Here is an 18,777-nt window from a genome sequence, read left to right as displayed (position 1 = left end):
GTCCGGTGTGAACACGGCATAAGAGGCTGTTTGGTTCCTGTATTCCGTTATGGGGCAGATATAAGCATGTTTTAAGAAGAATCGTGCAAACTCTCCAGAGGTATTTGGTCAAATCTACCCAATTGGGCATTCAAAAATCCAAGATGGCCGTTATTTTTCAAGATGGCCGCCAATTGGGTCTCCAAGAATGAGTTGTCTTCATTAAACTGTTTGTATTTCCCTGATCTGAATGATATTGGTGTCTATTCCTATGTTTCTGAGTACTCTGGAGCTAAATATGCTACTTGATTAGCCGTCTGACAAAAATAAATAAATATTTAACAATTTTGATGATTTAAAGTTATTGATGTGCCGGTGTGGCACCCTGGACAGTTTAATGGCTTCAACGATTTGTAGAATTGTTATTGTGTTAGTTTGTGTTATTACCTGGCCTCCTGCCACCATTATATTTTGGTTATTGTAATTTAAAATGCTTTGTGTGACTTTTAAACGTACCTACTTTCCCCTAAAGTAGCTGCAGCGATACTCACTTTCACCATTACTTCATTCCTTTATTAACATCCCTGATGCTGGTGCTGTGAATACATAAACTAACAGAGTTACAGCCATGCTGTTCCCTCAAACCGCTCAGGGATCAGTGAATCCTCCTGCTTCCATTCAGGAGTGAGATGGGACCCTGTGGTGGACTATCTGAGAACACATCCCCGTAACACACACTGACCGGATGAGGAATGTGAACCGGTGACAACGGGTCCAGCACGGGGTCTGGAGCTCGGTGAGAACATGTGCTCATTACCCAGTGACGACCAAAGGGAGACTTGTCCTGTAATCTAGTCCCAGCCTCTCATTGTCTGTGGAGCCTGAAGGGACCAGGACCACATGGACCACATGGACCTCTGGGCCCGTGTCTTTGTTTGCATACACTAACCAACATGCATCTCCACAGGCTCCCTTCTATTCAGTCCTAATTACTAACCACTGTGTTTAATAGCAGGTTATAGAGAATGGTGGGTAATCAGCGGAGGCCTAAGTGGATCAGCTGTTTGTAACACAGGTTGAGTCTAATAATAATAATAATAATAATAATAATAATAATAATAAAGGCTCTTTGGTCCTCCTAGTTAGGTGGGTTTTGTGACAAATACAGGATATATATTTCATTTAGTCAGAATGGCAATAACAAAAATCACCTTTTACCAGACAACACTATACAAATGAAATTTAAAAAATGGATGAGCCTCTTCTGTTTATGAATTCAAATTCAGATCAGAGATTACAATCTATTGACATTTGATACAAAATGAAGCCTTTTTCTCCCTGGAACCTCTGAGAGCAGCTGGAAGTCCTGATGGATTATTAGCAGCAGGAAACCTCCAGAAACATCAATCACTTTGTGAATCTAACACACACACACACACACACACACACGGGATTCACCTCAAGGTCAAAGGTCAAATGACTGCTGAAGCTCAACTGCAGCTCATTATGAAAACATTTAAGACTCAGTGTGTGTGTGTGTGTGTGTGTGTGTGTGTGTGTGTGTGTGTGTGTGTGTGTACCTGGGTGGTTTTGTCGCCGAGGCCTCGCAGCAGCAGGGTGATGACATGGACAGCAGCTCTCCTCACCTCGGCCTCCCTCTCCGTCTTGATCAGAGCAGTCAGACAGGAGCTGAGCTGCGCACACACACACACACACACACACACACACACACACACACACACACACAGTTATTTATAGTGGCATAAACATGAGGACGTAGGCAGAAAGCTGCACTACAGTTAGTGATCATGTGTAGCTGAGCTGCGTTTGCTGGTCCATGTTGGACCCCTGATCAGCTGAAAGCCTGAGAGTCCAGAACCTCGTAAATTACATCGAGTGACACTGACTGACACACACACACACACACACACACACACACACACACACACACACACACACACACACACACACACACACACGAGAAGTGGGCAGGTTCATGAATAAGCATTCATGTTCTTACAGCTGACAGTGCTGCTTATTCATGGCAGCAGACTACAGTACACACACACACACACACACACCTCTATCTGAGCGTCTGACCACTGCACAGCTGAACTTCTATCAGCTGATTCAGGGCGTGGACGTGTATCTGTGTAGACACACACACACACACACACACACACACACACACACACACACACACACACACACACACACGTGTATCTGTGCTCCTGCGCTTTTCATTTAGTTTGTATTTGACCATTTCAACCAGAAGGAGCGACTGTGTTTGTCCGCCAGCGTCCCGTCTGCTCCGTGCTGAGTCGTGTTCGAGGTGCAGGTCAGCTGCTTGTTGACCTTTCGCCTAAACATCAGACCTGTTTTACAAAACAACATCACGTCTGTCCAGAAGGACATCGCTTCATCTTTCATCCCATTAGATATTAGTGTGAAACTGACATTATGGCCTAATATGTGTTATGTGAGGTCACAGGGGCCTTTGACCAACAACATATAATAAGTTATTTCTGGAGTCCAGGTGGTCATTTGGTCCTCAGGTCATACAGATTCTGGAGCAGAGGCGAAACATCGCCCGATACACGGCTCTGCTTTTTAACATGTACTGCTGCGAAACCAAGTTCATCCAGGAGGACGTCAGTGCTCCGCTCACCTCTTGGGCCAGCGGTCCCAGGCTGTGGTCCAGTCTCTGGCACAGCTCGCCCAGGTTGGACAGACTGCTGGCCCGGACACTTTGGTCCGGATCCCTGGTTCCTCTCAGGAAGACGACGATCAGAGGACGACCGAGGTGGGCCGCCAGCTCCCCTGAGGAGGAGGAGGAGGAGGAGGAGGAGGAGCAGGCAGACGATGAGTTGCACATCTAAGATGCATATCCCAGTGAAACAATAAGAGCATTATTCATGAGGTTAAATGAAGAGGTCAACGCTCTGGCTCTCTGGCTGACAGCATCTCCTACATCAGAAACATGAACATCATTACACAAGAGACTGAAATAAAGACCTTCTATTGTCAGGCCTCGAGTCTTTAACACCAATATAGCATATTATGCACTATTCAAACTTTGAAGGATTTGAAGCAAAAGTTAAAGCTACTAGGACTTTTGATTGGTGTAGATTTTAACGCTCCGTGTGGACAAAGGCGGTCGTGTTTCTGAGCACTACGGCCTCGGGACCTCTCCTTTTACTGCAGCAGAGTCCAATGGTACCCCGCTAAGCCTGGTTCTGGTTCTCCGTGCCTCCACTGGGCCCAGCTATACGTTCCTAAAGGGGCCTACAGAATACAACAGGCCAGAAGAATATTTAAGACGGGCTGCTTATTAAAGTGTTTACAGTTCCATCTCATCCCCAGACGTGGACAGAGACTGTGATGGAGCCTCTGTTGCTCCTGAGGCGATGGAGTTCTTAAAAACAACTTAAAATCAAACTAAATTGTCCTTCAAAATCGGTGCTTCACCAAATCTGCTTGGTCAGCAAATATTTGCTCAGCTAGCTTCTCTGGAGAAAATCTAGAGGTCAGATTACTAAAATACATTAAAACCCGTTAGGGTTCAAAACAACCCAGGTCTAAAAGGTGTTTGCAGCTTAAAACGTCAACAGTCAAGTCTTGAATATCTAATCCACGTCAGCGTGATGCAGATCAGAGTGAACCTGGTCCAGCTGGCCTCCTATAAATACCTCCTGCCAGGTGCTGCTCGAGTCTTTCTGCCAGTACTGCACTTTGGTCCAGACTCAGTTCTCCACGTCTACAGGATGGATGGTGTAGAACTGTAACAGTTCATTTTGGACTTGCACATGTATATAAAGAATGTCTATGTGTACTTTACAATGCATAAGAGGGATAAGATCATTAATAAGGGATATTATGAAGGATGTGTATTGGTAAACATAGAAGGTCACTGATTGTTTTATATTACTGTAAAGTGGTTCAGTGTGAATGGATTTCAAATGGAGGGTAAAACAAGATGGATACTGCATGTGTTAGGACTGTGCAGCTGTTCCTTTAAGAGGGACTACTTTCTGAAGTTGATCATAGGGCTGGGCGGTATGGCCAAAAACTCATATCACGGTATTTTGTAAGATTCTGGCGGTTTCACGGTATATCACGGTATTTTTTTCCCAAATAAACACATTAATTTATTGACGTTGAAAAGGACCGCCACCACCATCTTATTCACCACTCGCTGGCAACTGGCCACAGCTGTTTTGATTGGTACATAGGGAGCTAAACCTGGCAGGATTTAGGACCCAGGGGAATCCCTTGATACTAGTGGCGCATGCGCGGCCGTAACGACTATTGTCATTCTTCAGCCGGCAGCAACATTTAATGTTCACAGTCACAGGTACGTGTACAGCGGTCTGAGCTGCTTACGTCTCACGGATATAAGTTGACTCAGGGTGTGCAAGACATGACATCGCCAAAAGGCATGATGGGTAAAGCCCGCCCACTCTGCTGCACAGGAAAAGACTTCTTCCTGACCAAGAAAAGTCTTCCTGTGTGGGCGGTGTCATTTACCCAGCATGCCTTTTGGCGATGTCATTTCTTGCACACCATGAGTCAAGTGAGTTAACATGAGAGGTAAGGAGCTCGGTCCGCTGCTCCTTCAGCTTCGAGCTGTGAACATTAAATGTGTTGCTGCCAAACAGCGGTGACGGTATGTGACCAATTCATACCGTATGGAAAACTGTAACCGTATACTGGTTCAACTGGTAGACCGCACAGCCCTACTTGGTCAGGAGGCGGAGTCAGAACCTTTAAAAGCTGCTGGTGTGTGGACTGTTGTTGTTCTTTGTGTCCCGTGAAGAAGAAAACTCCGACCCTGAGAAAGGTTGTGCGAGCTGTGATACTATCGAATGAGCGGCTCAGCGGCGGAGAGGTATTGAACATCTGTGAACCTTTGTTTGGGGTTCTTCCTGGATGCTCGACACAGAAACCGCCTGCAGGTTGGACTGAGTGGGCTGTGGATTAACGAAACCAGAGGCTCTCGATGGAGGACTGTCTCGCCCATCACCATCATCATCATCTTCTTTATTCAATCTGTTCTATTATAACGCATCGAGTTCTGGACTTCTCTTCACACGACCACCCAAAGATGTTTTAATCTTAACAATTGCCGAGACATTCTGTACAAAGGTCCATGCTCCCCAGAGGATGAACCCCACTGCACCTTTGACCAGGTGGAAATGTGTGGTTTTCAGCAACATGTTCCCACAACTAATGAATTTACATTCGGTACAGACGCTCCCCTCAGCATGAACTGGTTCATGAATCCACTGATACATTTAATTATCCCAAAACGAATGCTATTCCCATCAGACACGGCTGTATTCTGCATTTAGTGCCGAGTAGCACATGTGAGCATCGTGGCACTCGTTTACTGCACATCTCCACCTGTATCTCTGACTGGGACCTCAACCTTCTGACTTCAGCGTCTTCATTTCCGACCAGCTGCCCACACCGGATATAACACACTGCAGGAAACCATGCATACCGTCAAGAGTGTGTGGGATGACAAGAGAACACAAAGTGGACCATAAACACACATTTAGTTTTGTCTGTTTGTCTCCGTCTCTTGTCCCCAATGTAAAGCGTCTTTGTGTGCTATAAAAGTGTGAATTATTATTATTATTATTATTATTATTATTATTATTATTAATATCCTACATTGATTTGCAGGAGAGAAATAAGCCTAGAGATCAGCAAATTAACATATAATAAGCACAAAAGAAGAGGAGACAAGGAAAATACTGTAGGAGGGAGTATGGAGCTAAATCCAGGTCATATGTTTTGTTCATTTGGAAAAAAGATTTGAACCTGAAAAATCAAGTTTAGCTGTTGAACTTTGAAAAATTATATATTTTTCAGTTTTCAGTAACAGATTTGATGTTTTTAACTTTCACTCTTTTTAATCTTTTTTTTTTTCCAGGTTCAAATCTGAACCCAGTTAATTTAAACCAGTTCATCCCACACAGCGGACGGCATCAGGGACACGCTGCGCTCACAGTGGTGAAACGTCAGATATCATAGTGGAGCTTTTGAACGGCACAACCCGGCATAGTTTATTGCTCTTATACTGTCATTCATGCCAAGCATGGTCTAACACAGCAGCTAAACAGAACTGTGTCACTGGCCTCAGTGTAGTTTACTGACTATCCTGTGAATGTGCTGTATGAAGGTAGTGAGTCATGGTGCTCGCTACCTGAAGGCAACGTGGTTGAGGCTGGTTCTCATGTGATCCAGACAGTTAAGTTGACATCTTGACACAACTAATATTGTCGTTTACAGAATGTAGGTGTACTCTAACAAGCTGGGTGTGTGTGTGCCACACAGCAGACACACAAAGAACAGAGCCGACTACCACGGCTGCTGCAGGAGGACAGCCAGAGCTCCATGGAGACAACAGCAGCTGATTGCTAGTAGTAGTAGTAGTAACACACACACACACACACACACACACACACACACACACACACACACACACACACACACACACACACACACACACACACACACACACACAGATCTGTTTGGCTTGTCCCAGATTACGCTTTTAGAATGCTAAGTACTTCTTCAGAATCACAAGATTCAAACCAGCAACACACACACAGCTCTTCTCCCTTCATTTACACGTCTCAATAGACTGATACGGGGCGGACACACACACACACACACACACACACACACTCTCAGAGCTCTTCTGTTGAGAACATGGTCTGTCCATCATTGCACACTGAGGGCTTTCACAGACTCTGTCAGGGCTTCTCTTCCATTACCAGGCGAGTCAATTAAGAAAAGCATCTCATTTACAAAAGGCACATCTTGGCTACCGGCGGTTCAAGACCAACACACAGGCTCTCTGGCTGTCTGAAGCAAACCGATGGTCTATCCAATCTCTCAGCCAGAATATAAACCCCGATTGTCCAGGGAGATGGTGCGATGGAAATCTGGCAGATAAAAACCAGAGCTGGGGGAAAGAACTAAACAGGGTTTCAATCAGAACGGTCCTGATACACAGGGTCCCCTCTGAGCAGAGACATGGAAACAAGTCTGCTGGCTTCTATGGTGTGCTGATAGCTTTATATACAAATATGGACACTTAAACGAAGCAAATGTTAGAGGTGTGAATCTCTAACATTTCAATTACGATTCGCCTGTCAATAATGCTCGGTGCACCTGAATGCATCGCATCCTCAATTTTATTAGCAGTCAGATACATCTGAACAACCTTTTTATTTAGAAAGACTACCATGTATATAACAGCAGTATCAGTGTGTCAGCCATTGTTTATTAGAACCAACAGTTGCCTCTGTCCTTGTGCACACACCTAGGCCACGCCGTAGCCCCCTGTAGCCCCCTGTAGCTCCCTGTAGCTTCCTGTAGCTTCCTGTAGCTTCCTGTAGCTTCCTGTAGCCCCCCGTAGCCCCCCGTAGCCGCCCGTAGCTTCCTGTGGCTTCCCATAGCTGCCCATAGCTGCCTGTAGCTGCCTGTAGCTGCCTGTAGCCGCCCGTAGCTGCCTGTAGCTGCCTGTAGCTGCCTGTAGCTGCCTGTAGCTTCCCTTAGCTTCCAGTAGCTGCCCGTAGCCGCCTGTAGCTGCCAGTAGCTGCCAGTAGCCGCCCGTAGCATCCCTTAGTTTCCTGTAGCTGCCTATAGCTTCCCATAGCTTCCCTTAGCTGCCTGTAGCCGCCTGTAGCTGCCAGTAGCTGCCAGTAGCCGCCCGTAGCATCCCTTAGCTTCCTGTAGCTGCCTATAGCTTCCCTTAGCTGCCTGTAGCTGCCAGTAGCCGCCCGTAGCATCCCTTAGCTTCCTGTAGCTGCCTGTAGCATCCCTTAGCTTCCTGTAGCATCCCTTAGCTTCCTGTAGCTGCCTGTAGCTTCCCTTAGCTTCCCGTAGCTGCCTGTAGCATCCCTTAGCTTCCAGTAGCCGCCCGTAGCATCCATTAGCTTCCCGTAGCTGCCTGTAGCTTCCCTTAGCTTCCTGTAGCTGCCTGTAGCTTCCCTTAGCTTCCCGTAGCTGCCCTTAACTCCTCCAGAGAATCCTGAATGCCTGATCACCGACTTGCTAAACGCATTACTTGAAGTCTGGCAAGGTAGCTCTTCATGTAATATGAGGTTCCATGATTCTCTTGATCTTGTGGCAGCGTGAGAATCTAACAGTGACTTCTATAACGGCAAAACCGATTATTCCTGACATCCCTATTTCATACAATGCCTTAAAGAAACAACTTGTTTAACACAGAATATTGCGCATGAAGATGGCCATTTAGATTTGTTGTTGCATATCCCTAAATGCAAGCAGACAATGGAAACAGAGGTTTCAGGCCTACTGTAAGGTTGGAGAAGTTCGTAGCCTTATTGTTGAAATGAAACCTATGACGTCTCAGCCACTAGTGAGACAGATTATCCTTGTTAAGTATTCACCGTTCTCTTGTTGACAGTTCACCGTCAGAGCACAGCACACAAACCTCACAGCACAACGCATGGGGTGGAACCTGGCCTCTGAAGCCACGTCATCGTCACTGGAAGAAATGAGCACCTGGTCACCGCGACATGTGAAGCAACAGCAGAGGAGCTCACCCATCGCCCGGCTCGCCCGCATCAGGACTTCTCCCACTTTGAGGCGGGTTTCCAGGGCGTGCTCCTGGCTGGATGTGGGGAGGGAGGGTCCATGCTGGAAGTCTCCCAGGAGCCGGCCCAGAATCCTCTCTGGGTACGAGTCAGCCAACGCAGACAGACCTGCAGACAACTCATACTGCTGCTGTCAAGAGCTTCTGACTGTTTACAGCTAATAGTATCGGTGTGATGGATTAGAAAAATATTACTCAATATAACATTTAACAAAAGCGCGGGGCCAAGCTGCATCATATATTACCTTGAATGGCCGACAGGTAGACGAATGAGTCTTCATGCTCGAGGTTTTCTAAGAAGAGCTGGAAAAGAAATCACACAACAGACTGGACTGTAGTTTTATACGTTCCACCTTCCTGGAAACATCCGGCCATTCTTTATGAGAAACATCATCAGGGTCACCAACACGGATCCAGGAGAACAAAGGAGGATGAATACTGGTTCAGCACTGAATACATCACACAACACAACCAAAGGGAATGTTCCCTACCCATCCCCAGGTGCTCTGAGGGGTCCCTGGAGGATGGGAAAACCCAATGAATGAAGGGGGTCTGCGCTGTAGCAGCAGGGGGTTGAAGCTGATCCAAGGTGATGACAGAGAATACTAAAGTAGTGCTTCTCCTTTTTACCCATAGCACCTTAACAAGGCCCTGGAGCGCAGTGCACCCTCTGGCTCACCGGGGAGAGGTTCAACCACCTCATGTATTATACATGCTGCTCACGAGGTCCCAGGAGACACGGATAATACCACTACCTACACACTCCTGATGCACACACTGTGCAGGCAACAATAGCACCGCGTCTCATGGGGCTGAGGCACCCAGCTCCTGGTTCAGCCCAGCAACACCGACATGACGACGCCATTGTGGAAGCGTCTCCACCCATCTGCTGCACAAACGCTCTGCACTCAATGCACCACGCCTTCACTTGCAGTGCTATTGTTGGTCTTAAAGGTGTACTACATCGCCTTCCATTAGGATAAAGGACGAGATGCCAGCGTTAGAACTAAGTCTGATGTGCAGAAGCATTAAATGTCGTGCTACTCTCACAGGTGCACCATATAAAAGGTGATAACCTTAATGTCCATATAGTGTTAGTTACTGACAACAGCAACCAAATTCACTGTTAATGTAAAATGTGCATTTCTAATATATGTTCACTTTCCTAGGCAACAACCTTGTTATGTGAAGACGTTTGTGTACCACTGATGGTTACTGATGTCCTAACCTTCTCTTCTACATGCATCTTGTTCTGTATGAATGTATGAATTCATGCCCCATTAATGCACATTACTATCTAGTCTTTGAGCTTTCTCTCCTCACAGGTTTACATGGACGTGGTTTCATCTGGACTCTGGTCCTGCTGACACCTCCTGCTATCATCATTATTAATAACAGATGCAATGCCATCACTGCTTTTATTATCATTATTATTCTACTACATCCACTGATGCTTGTATTTTTGGTCGCTATAACTTTTCCATCATGGCTACTACTCTCATGATATGAATACTTTCTGTCAAAAGCATTGAATATGTAGAAATATCAAGTTTATCATCTGAATGTCATATTTGGGTAAACTACCCAATTCAATGTATTCTACTCTTCTCAGAAGAAGAATAATAACAGTTCTATCAATACCTTCAGGGCATCATAACAGACTAAAGTACTGAACCAAGAACCCACCATGAGGACCTTTTCCTGGGCCTGGACCGCCTCTGGGGTTTTGTTCTGCACCATCTTGGTCAGCGTCCTCAGGGCGAACGCTCGGGTCGGCACGTCCGGGTCACACGCCTCCAGCAGCCAATCAGACAAGGGCTTGGCAGGAGGGTCCCGGTTACTGGCAGGAGGGTCCCGGTTACTGGTAGGAGGGTCCCGGTTACTGGCAGGAGGGTCCCGGTTACTGGTAGGAGGGTCCCGGTTACTGGCAGGAGGGTCCCGGTTACTGGCAGGAGGGTCCCGGATACTGGCAGGAGGGTCCCGGATACTGGTAGGAGGGTCCCGGATACTGGTAGGAGGGTCCCGGATACTGGCAGGAGGGTCCCGGATACTGGCTCCAGAGGTCTTACCTCCACCTTTTGGACTCACTCCACTAGGTGAGCGGCTGTCCGGTAGTGAGGCTTGAGGACTTGACGGTGAGGCGTTGGCTTTAGTCTGCATGCTCACAGCGTTGTTCTTGGCGGTGGTTTCAGGGTCTCTGGCGGGCGGAGCGGCCGCGGTGGCGTTCTCGGGCCGGTAGGCGCCGTGAGTGGCGATGAGAGCTCTGAGGTCAGCCGCCAGCTGCTGGACGACCACGTCAGCGTGCTTCTGAGACAGAGACTCCAGGGACGGGAGCAGCCTCGACATCGAAGAGAAGTCCTCCACAGTAATCTAGTAAAACAGGGACAAAGAGAGCAGGGTGTGCTCAGGAAAGCCTGAAGAACGTACAGTCAGGGCCAGAAGCATTTGGACTGTTTACACGACTGCAATGCATTTTAAATGACACGGTCTGCCGGACCCCATGGAGGAGAGGGAAGCTAAGCTAACCTAGCTAGGACCTGAGGCAGGGTTCATACACATGTTGACCAATGGGATTCATGACTTTAAACCAAATGTCATGACAAACATTTAGTGAAGTCTGGGTGTAAACAGTAAAAAGTGAGTAAATGTAGTATTTAAACTAACAATGAGAACACAAAGCATACAGTAAACCTTAAATGACAAATGAATGAGACAATAGTTTGATTAAAAGAATAAACATTTATATAGATGCCTGTATGTATGCCTGCTTATATTTTGAGTCTTTCTTTTAAAAGCATATTCATTACTTCAAACTCAGCGTGAATGAACACATGAACACATGAATATAACACATTTACATGACTTTTACTAAACTTTTGGGATTTTATTGTTTTTAAGGACTTTTCCAGGCCTGGAAATAACCATTTAAACTTCCATGACTTTTCCAGGAGAGGAATTGATCGCTAAAGAGAGGACTTACGGCCACAATGCACTGTTTAATATATATATATATATATATATATATATATATATATATATATATATATATATATATATATATATATACACACACACACACACACACACCCCAGAGGTGTCAAGTAACGAAGTACAAATACTTCGTTACTTTACTTAAGTAGAAATGTTGGGTATCTATACTTTACTGGAGTATTTATTTTTCAGATGACTTTTTACTTCTACTCCTTACATTTTCACGCAAATATCTGTACTTTCTACTCCCTACATTTTAAAAATAGCCTCGTTACTATTTCATTTTGGTTTGTTTTCACTCCGGTTTGTCATCGTTCAAAAACACACACAAACCTCTCCGCCCCGTTGTGCACAGATACGTGCTCAGCGCACACAGGTGAGCACTGAGCACACACACACACACACACACACACACACACACACACACACACACACACACACCAGCGGACAGAGAGTGTCGAAAAATATGTCGCGTGAAAAGTAGACCGCTATATCTGCATTTTAAACGCTCCCAGGGTGAAGATGCAACAGCGGCTCTCATGTGAGGAGCAACTGGAGTTCTCCTTGCACCGGAGCAGCTCTCTGAACCCAGAGCAGCTCTCTGAACCCGGAGCAGCTCTCTGAACACAGAGCAGCTCTCTGAACCCAGAGCAGCTCTCTGAACCCAGAGCAGCTCTCTGAACACAGAGCAGCTCTCTGAACACAGAGCAGCTCTCTGAACCCAGAGCAGCTCTCTGAACCCAGAGCAGCTCTCTGAACACAGAGCAGCTCTCTGAACCCAGAGCAGCTCTCTGAACCCGGAGCAGCTCTCTGAACCCGGAGCAGCTCTCTGAACCCGGAGCAGCTCTCTGAACCCGGAGCAGCTCTCTGAACCCAGAGCAGCTCTCTGAACACAGAGCAGCTCTCTGAACCCGGAGCAGCTCTCTGAACCCGGAGCAGCTCTCTGAACACAGAGCAGCTCTCTGAACCCAGAGCAGCTCTCTGAACACAGAGCAGCTCTCTGAACACAGAGCAGCTCTCTGAACACAGAGCAGCTCTCTGAACCCGGAGCGGCTCTCTGAACCCGGAGCGGCTCTCTGAACCCGGAGCAGCTCTCCTGCTCCAGGTGAAAGAGCCAAAGTGCTCGTGTCTTCTACCAACAATGAGCTGCTGGCTTCACATATTACAAAAGTATAAAGTACACGGATATAAAACTAAGTCATTAATAAATACATGGACAGATGCCTGTACTTTCGGGTAAATGGTTACGGTACCCGTTAACAGGTTAGCTTGCGCGATTTGACGCGACGCCGTGAGCTCCGTGAGCTCCGTGAGCTCGTCTTTTCCTGTTACTGCGTTTCTCAAAATAAAGAAACAGATCTAAGCTCAATATTGAGCATGAATTGAGAGCCGTATCAAATCTACAACCCCGTTTATAACACGTGTGTCGAGGAAAGCAGCTCACTGCTCCACTAATACTGATACAACCTGATGGCTCACATATCTGCACTCATTCTGTTTTGTTTGGCAAAAAAAATGAAAAGCTTATTGTTTTCCACAATGAGCTATTTAGTAGTAACTAAATATGAGTTATTTTTTGCACAGATAGAACTTACACAAAACATTGTCTGATGGGGCAATCTGATTTACTTGAAAGTGATTGCAATTGTCTTTATTCTGTTATTTATAAAAGCACAGATGAGTCACACAATTATGTTATTTACAGAAAAAGTTTGAGAACCACAGCTTTAAGTGTTTGTGTCGAAGTCGCCGCCGCCTATTTTGCACTATTACAATACTTATAGGCAACTAGTTATCATGTCTTCCGCTCCATGAAACGCATGTTAATGCTCAGTAGTACACATATGGTGCTTTAATGTATTTGCATTGTAATAAAATGTGATCATTTTAAATGGGCATATATGCAGCTGAAACGGGTAGCCTAGTGCATCCCACATTTTTCAACATAACATTTTAAAACATTATAGTCATTATGGCCTTTATAAAATGATTGTTTTGGGGGAGGTGGGGTAGTGCACTATAGGCCCCTGAGAGGCGGCTTAAGAGTTTGTCCTTAATGGAAAAAAAAAACCTTCCCCTTACATTACTTTTATACTTTTAAGTAGTTTTTAAACCAGTACTTTTACACTTTTACTTAAGTAAAAAGCTTGAGTTGATACTTCAACTTTTACAGAAGTATTTTTAAACCCTAGTATCTATATTTCTACTTGAGTAATGAATGTGAATACTTTTGACACCTCTGCTATACACACACACACACAGACTGTGTTAGACTATTATATATTGACTTTAAATGAATGGCTGTAGATGTAGAAGTGTTCAGTACCTCGGGTCCAGACAGCAGCGTCGCTACGACTCCCATCCCCATGCGCAGCGTCTCGCTCTCTACAGGGTTTCCCAGGTGTGGACCAGGGGTCTGATCCAGACCCACACAGGCCCTCTGCAGCATGGACAGCAAGAAGTCCACCACCTGTAATAAATACACAAATAATAGACAGATGTAAAGGCCTCAAATGTGTTCAATATCAAAGCTAAATCTCAAAGTGGAGATTGTAGAAGGCCTAATAGTAATGAACTAGAGCACCAACAACTACAGCTGAATTGAATAGGAAGTATAATAATAATAATAAACATGAGGCTCGGACCCTATACATGTTTTTTTAAAGCTTTTCTGGAAATTCTGAGTGGTGAGACACCTAAAAATAAGTAATTATACTTCCAAAGAGGAGCAGCCAGTTTATTAATTGATGTTTGTTGGTGGGTCAGTGGCAGCCAGCCAGTCATCCACCTTCCTCTGTGAGCTTCACTCACCCGACCAGAAATGAAGGAATTGGGCTATTTGTTGTGTGGCAGCGTGACTCAACCTGCTTCCCTTACAAGCAACTCCCAGAGGAACAGAGACCAGCAATATTATTCTACTACAAAAGTCTAAAATTACAAATTTTAAATTTTTTTAAAAATTTCAATTTTTCTGAGTAATTTGTGATTCTCGACTATACATAATATATTAAATTGAATTTGTTGTATCCCAATTAGGATAAACTGAATGATTTTCTGATTTTTAAACCAACCACAAGCTAGTTAAGAGTTAATAAAAGCCTGCGTTTTGCCATTTCACATTCCCGTTCATCTCTCTCCACTGACCTGAGAGGTTTTCCTCAGCAGCACCGTCGGCTGCAGACAATCCACCGTCACAGCCAACACCTGCAGCACAGCCAGTCCGTGGCCTCGCCTCGCCGCCGCCGCCAGCCGCCGCCGCTCCGCCTCCAGCAGCGTCACGGAGGACCCGGACAGCTCCGCTTCATCCTCCTGGGCTTCCTCTGCTGCCGCCGCCCAGCTGGCCAGCTCCTGCAGGAGAGGCAAGGAGGCGATGGGCTGTGGACTGAGGTCACCTTCTCTTGCAATGAAGGAACTAATAACTGAAGCACTGTACAATATAATACACTATAATATAATACACTATAATACAATATAATACACTATAATATAATATAATACACTATAACACAATATAACACAATCTACAACCTCAAAATGTCACAGATGTGAAGAAACCTTTTCTGCCCCAGTCTTAGGAAAACTCAACACAATGGGAGTATTTATCACACTGGATTGTATCGTGTGTGTGTGTGTGTGTGTGTGTGTGTGTGTGTGTGTGTGTGTGTGTGTGTGTGTGTGTGTGTGTGTTACACGATACTGCAATATATTGAGTATTACGATATCTTGCAATTTATTACCTTTTTTCAACTCTAAATTGTCCCCAAAGGAAAACGTTGTCAACATATTTGATCTAATAACCCAGACGTTTGATTTAAATGCGGACGACGCATTTCTAATTTCTTTCTCCGTTGTCTCCTTTTGTTTTGACCAACTTGCTACCATCACGTGACCCGGGACCTCTGCTGACCTCACCACAAAACACCACAGCTCCATCTAGTGGACTGAAGAAGCAATTGATTTTATTATTCTAGGACCAAAAAGTTTACAATTGATAAGAGATCGATACTTGGCTTCCGTGTATCAATACCATATCGCCACGCAAAATTACTATGCTGTATCCCCCCCATATATAATGTGTGTGTGTGTGTGTGGTGTGTGGTGTGTGTGTGTCTCTCTTACCTGCAGCAGGTCGAGGAAGAAGTCTCCAGGCAGGTCACAGTCTTTCAGTTCAGCCAACAGCTGCATGAGACAGTCCAGCCTCCACTGCTCTCCTGCCAGCTTCTCATAGAGAGCATCGTCCTCTTCACTGGGGACAACGAGAGAGACGTGAGGGACGACATGTCCATCATGGTTCTGTCCTGCTCTTTAGGGACATGTCCATCATGGTTCTGTCCTGCTCGTCCTGCCCTTTAAGGACATGTCCATCATGGTTCTGTCCTACCCTTTAGGGACATGTCCATCATGGTTCTGTCCTGCTCTTTAGGGACATGTCCATCATGGTTCTATCCTACCCTTTAGGGACACGTCCATCATGGTTCTGTCCTGCTCGTCCTGCCCTTTAAGGACATGTCCATCATGGTTCTGTCCTGCCCTTTAGGGACATGTCCATCATGGTTCTGTCCTGCTCGTCCTGCCCTTTAAGGACATGTCCATCATGGTTCTGTCCTGCCCTTTAGGGACATGTCCATCATGGTTCTGTCCTTCCCTTTAGGGACATGTCCATTATGGTTCGGTCCTGCCCTTTAGGGACATGTCCATCATGGTTCTGTCCTTCCCTTTAGGGACATGTCCATTATGGTTCGGTCCTGCCCTTTAAGGACATGTCCATTATGGTTCTGTCCTGCTCGTCCTGCCCTTTAAGGACATGTCCATTATGGTTCTGTCCTGCTCGTCCTGCCCTTTAAGGACATGTCCATTATGGTTCTGTCCTGCTCGTCCTGCCCTTTAAGGACAATTCCATTATGGTTCTATCCTACCCTTTAGGGACATGTCCATTATGGTTCTGTCCTGCCCTTTAGGGACATGTCCATCATGGTTCTATCCTACCCTTTAAGGACATGTCCATCATGGTTCTGTCCTACCCTTTAGAGACATGTCCATCATGGTTCTGTCCTGCACTTTAGGGACATGTCCATCATGGTTCTATCCTGTTTCTGTCCTACCCTTTAAGGACATGTCCATCATGGTTCTGTCCTACCCTTTAGAGACATGTCCATCATGGTTCTGTCCTACCCTTTAGAGACACGTCCATCATGGTTCTATCCTGTTTCTGTCCTACCCTTTAAGGACATGTCCATCATGGTTCTATCCTGTTTCTGTCCTACCCTTTAAGGACATGTCCATCATGGTTCTATCCTGTTTCTGTCCTACCCTTTAAGGACATGTCCATCATGGTTCTATCCTACCCTTTAGGGACATGTCCATCATGTTTCTGTCCTGCCCTTTAGGGACATGTCCATCATGTTTCTGTCCTGCCCTTTAGGGACATGTCCATCATGGTTCTGTCCTGCCCTTTAGGGACATGTCCATCATGGTTCTGTCCTACCCTTTAGGGACACGTCCATCATGGTTCTGTCCTGCTCGTCCTGCCCTTTAAGGACATGTCCATCATGGTTCTGTCCTGCCCTTTAGGGACATGTCCATCATGGTTCTGTCCTGCCCTTTAGGGACATGTCCATCATGGTTCTGTCCTTCCCTTTAGGGACATGTCCATTATGGTTCTGTCCTGCTCGTCCTGCCCTTTAAGGACATGTCCATTATGGTTCTGTCCTGCTCGTCCTGCCCTTTAAGGACATGTCCATTATGGTTCTGTCCTGCTCGTCCTGCCCTTTAAGGACATGTCCATTATGGTTCTGTCCTGCTCGTCCTGCCCTTTAAGGACAATTCCATTATGGTTCTATCCTACCCTTTAGGGACATGTCCATTATGGTTCTGTCCTGCCCTTTAGGGACATGTCCATCATGGTTCTGTCCTACCCTTTAAGGACATGTCCATCATGGTTCTGTCCTACCCTTTAGGGACATGTCCATCATGGTTCTGTCCTGCCCTTTAGGGACATGTCCATCATGGTTCTATCCTGTTTCTGTCCTACCCTTTAAGGACATGTCCATCATGGTTCTATCCTGTTTCTGTCCTACCCTTTAAGGACATGTCCATCATGGTTCTATCCTGTTTCTGTCCTACCCTTTAAGGACATGTCCATCATGGTTCTATCCTACCCTTTAGGGACATGTCCATCATGTTTCTGTCCTGCCCTTTAGGGACATGTCCATCATGTTTCTGTCCTGCCCTTTAGAGACATGTCCATCATGGTTCTGTCCTACCCTTTAGAGACATGTCCATCATGGTTCTATCCTGTTTCTGTCCTACCCTTTAAGGACATGTCCATCATGGTTCTATCCTGTTTCTGTCCTACCCTTTAAGGACATGTCCATCATGGTTCTATCCTGTTTCTGTCCTACCCTTTAAGGACATGTCCATCATGGTTCTATCCTGTTTCTGTCCTACCCTTTAGGGACATGTCCATCATGTTTCTGTCCTGCCCTTTAGGGACATGTCCATCATGTTTCTGTCCTGCCCTTTAGGGACATGTCCATCATGGTTCTGTCCTGCCCTTTAGGGACATGTCCATCATGGTTCTGTCCTGCTCTTTAGGGACATATCCATCATGGTTCTATCCTACCCTTTAGGGACACGTCCATCATGGTTCTGTCCTGCTCGTCCTGCCCTTTAAGGACATGTCCATCATGGTTCTGTCCTGCCCTTTAGGGACATGTCCATCATGGTTCTGTCCTGCTCGTCCTGCCCTTTAAGGACATGTCCATCATGGTTCTGTCCTGCCCTTTAGGGACATGTCCATCATGGTTCTGTCCTGCTCGTCCTGCCCTTTAAGGACATGTCCATTATGGTTCTGTCCTGCCCTTTAGGGACATGTCCATTATGGTTCTGTCCTGCTCGTCCTGCCCTTTAAGGACATGTCCATTATGGTTCTGTCCTGCTCGTCCTGCCCTTTAAGGACAATTCCATTATGGTTCTATCCTACCCTTTAGGGACATGTCCATTATGGTTCTGTCCTGCCCTTTAGGGACATGTCCATCATGTTTCTGTCCTGCCCTTTAGGGACATGTCCATCATGGTTCTGTCCTGCCCTTTAGGGACATGTCCATCATGGTTCTGTCCTGCTCTTTAGGGACATGTCCATCATGGTTCTATCCTACCCTTTAGGGACACGT

At 46.0% G+C, this 18,777-nt stretch overlaps 1 protein-coding gene across 1 annotated transcript in view; it reads right to left on the bottom strand.

Moving 5' to 3' along the window:
* The window catches only part of tango6 (transport and golgi organization 6 homolog), a gene marked incomplete at its 5' end in the record, with an annotated part of 30,996 nt that overhangs the window by 3,916 nt on the left and 8,303 nt on the right, over positions 1-18,777 (bottom strand). Inside the window, 8 exons of the mRNA XM_079223091.1 lie at positions 1,560-1,673; positions 2,648-2,799; positions 8,565-8,723; positions 8,860-8,917; positions 10,301-10,984; positions 13,932-14,075; positions 14,750-14,953; positions 15,725-15,851. Coding sequence (XP_079079217.1) covers positions 1,560-1,673; positions 2,648-2,799; positions 8,565-8,723; positions 8,860-8,917; positions 10,301-10,984; positions 13,932-14,075; positions 14,750-14,953; positions 15,725-15,851 — 1,642 coding nt within the window. The remainder of the gene's footprint in view (positions 1-1,559; positions 1,674-2,647; positions 2,800-8,564; positions 8,724-8,859; positions 8,918-10,300; positions 10,985-13,931; positions 14,076-14,749; positions 14,954-15,724; positions 15,852-18,777) is intronic.

The sequence above is a fragment of the Taurulus bubalis genome (genome assembly GCF_910589615.1).
Source record: "Taurulus bubalis genome assembly, chromosome: 9".
Taxonomy (NCBI): Eukaryota; Metazoa; Chordata; class Actinopteri; order Perciformes; family Cottidae; genus Taurulus; species Taurulus bubalis.
Note: the sequence above shows the minus strand (reverse complement) of the source record. Positions and strands in the feature narration are given on the sequence as shown.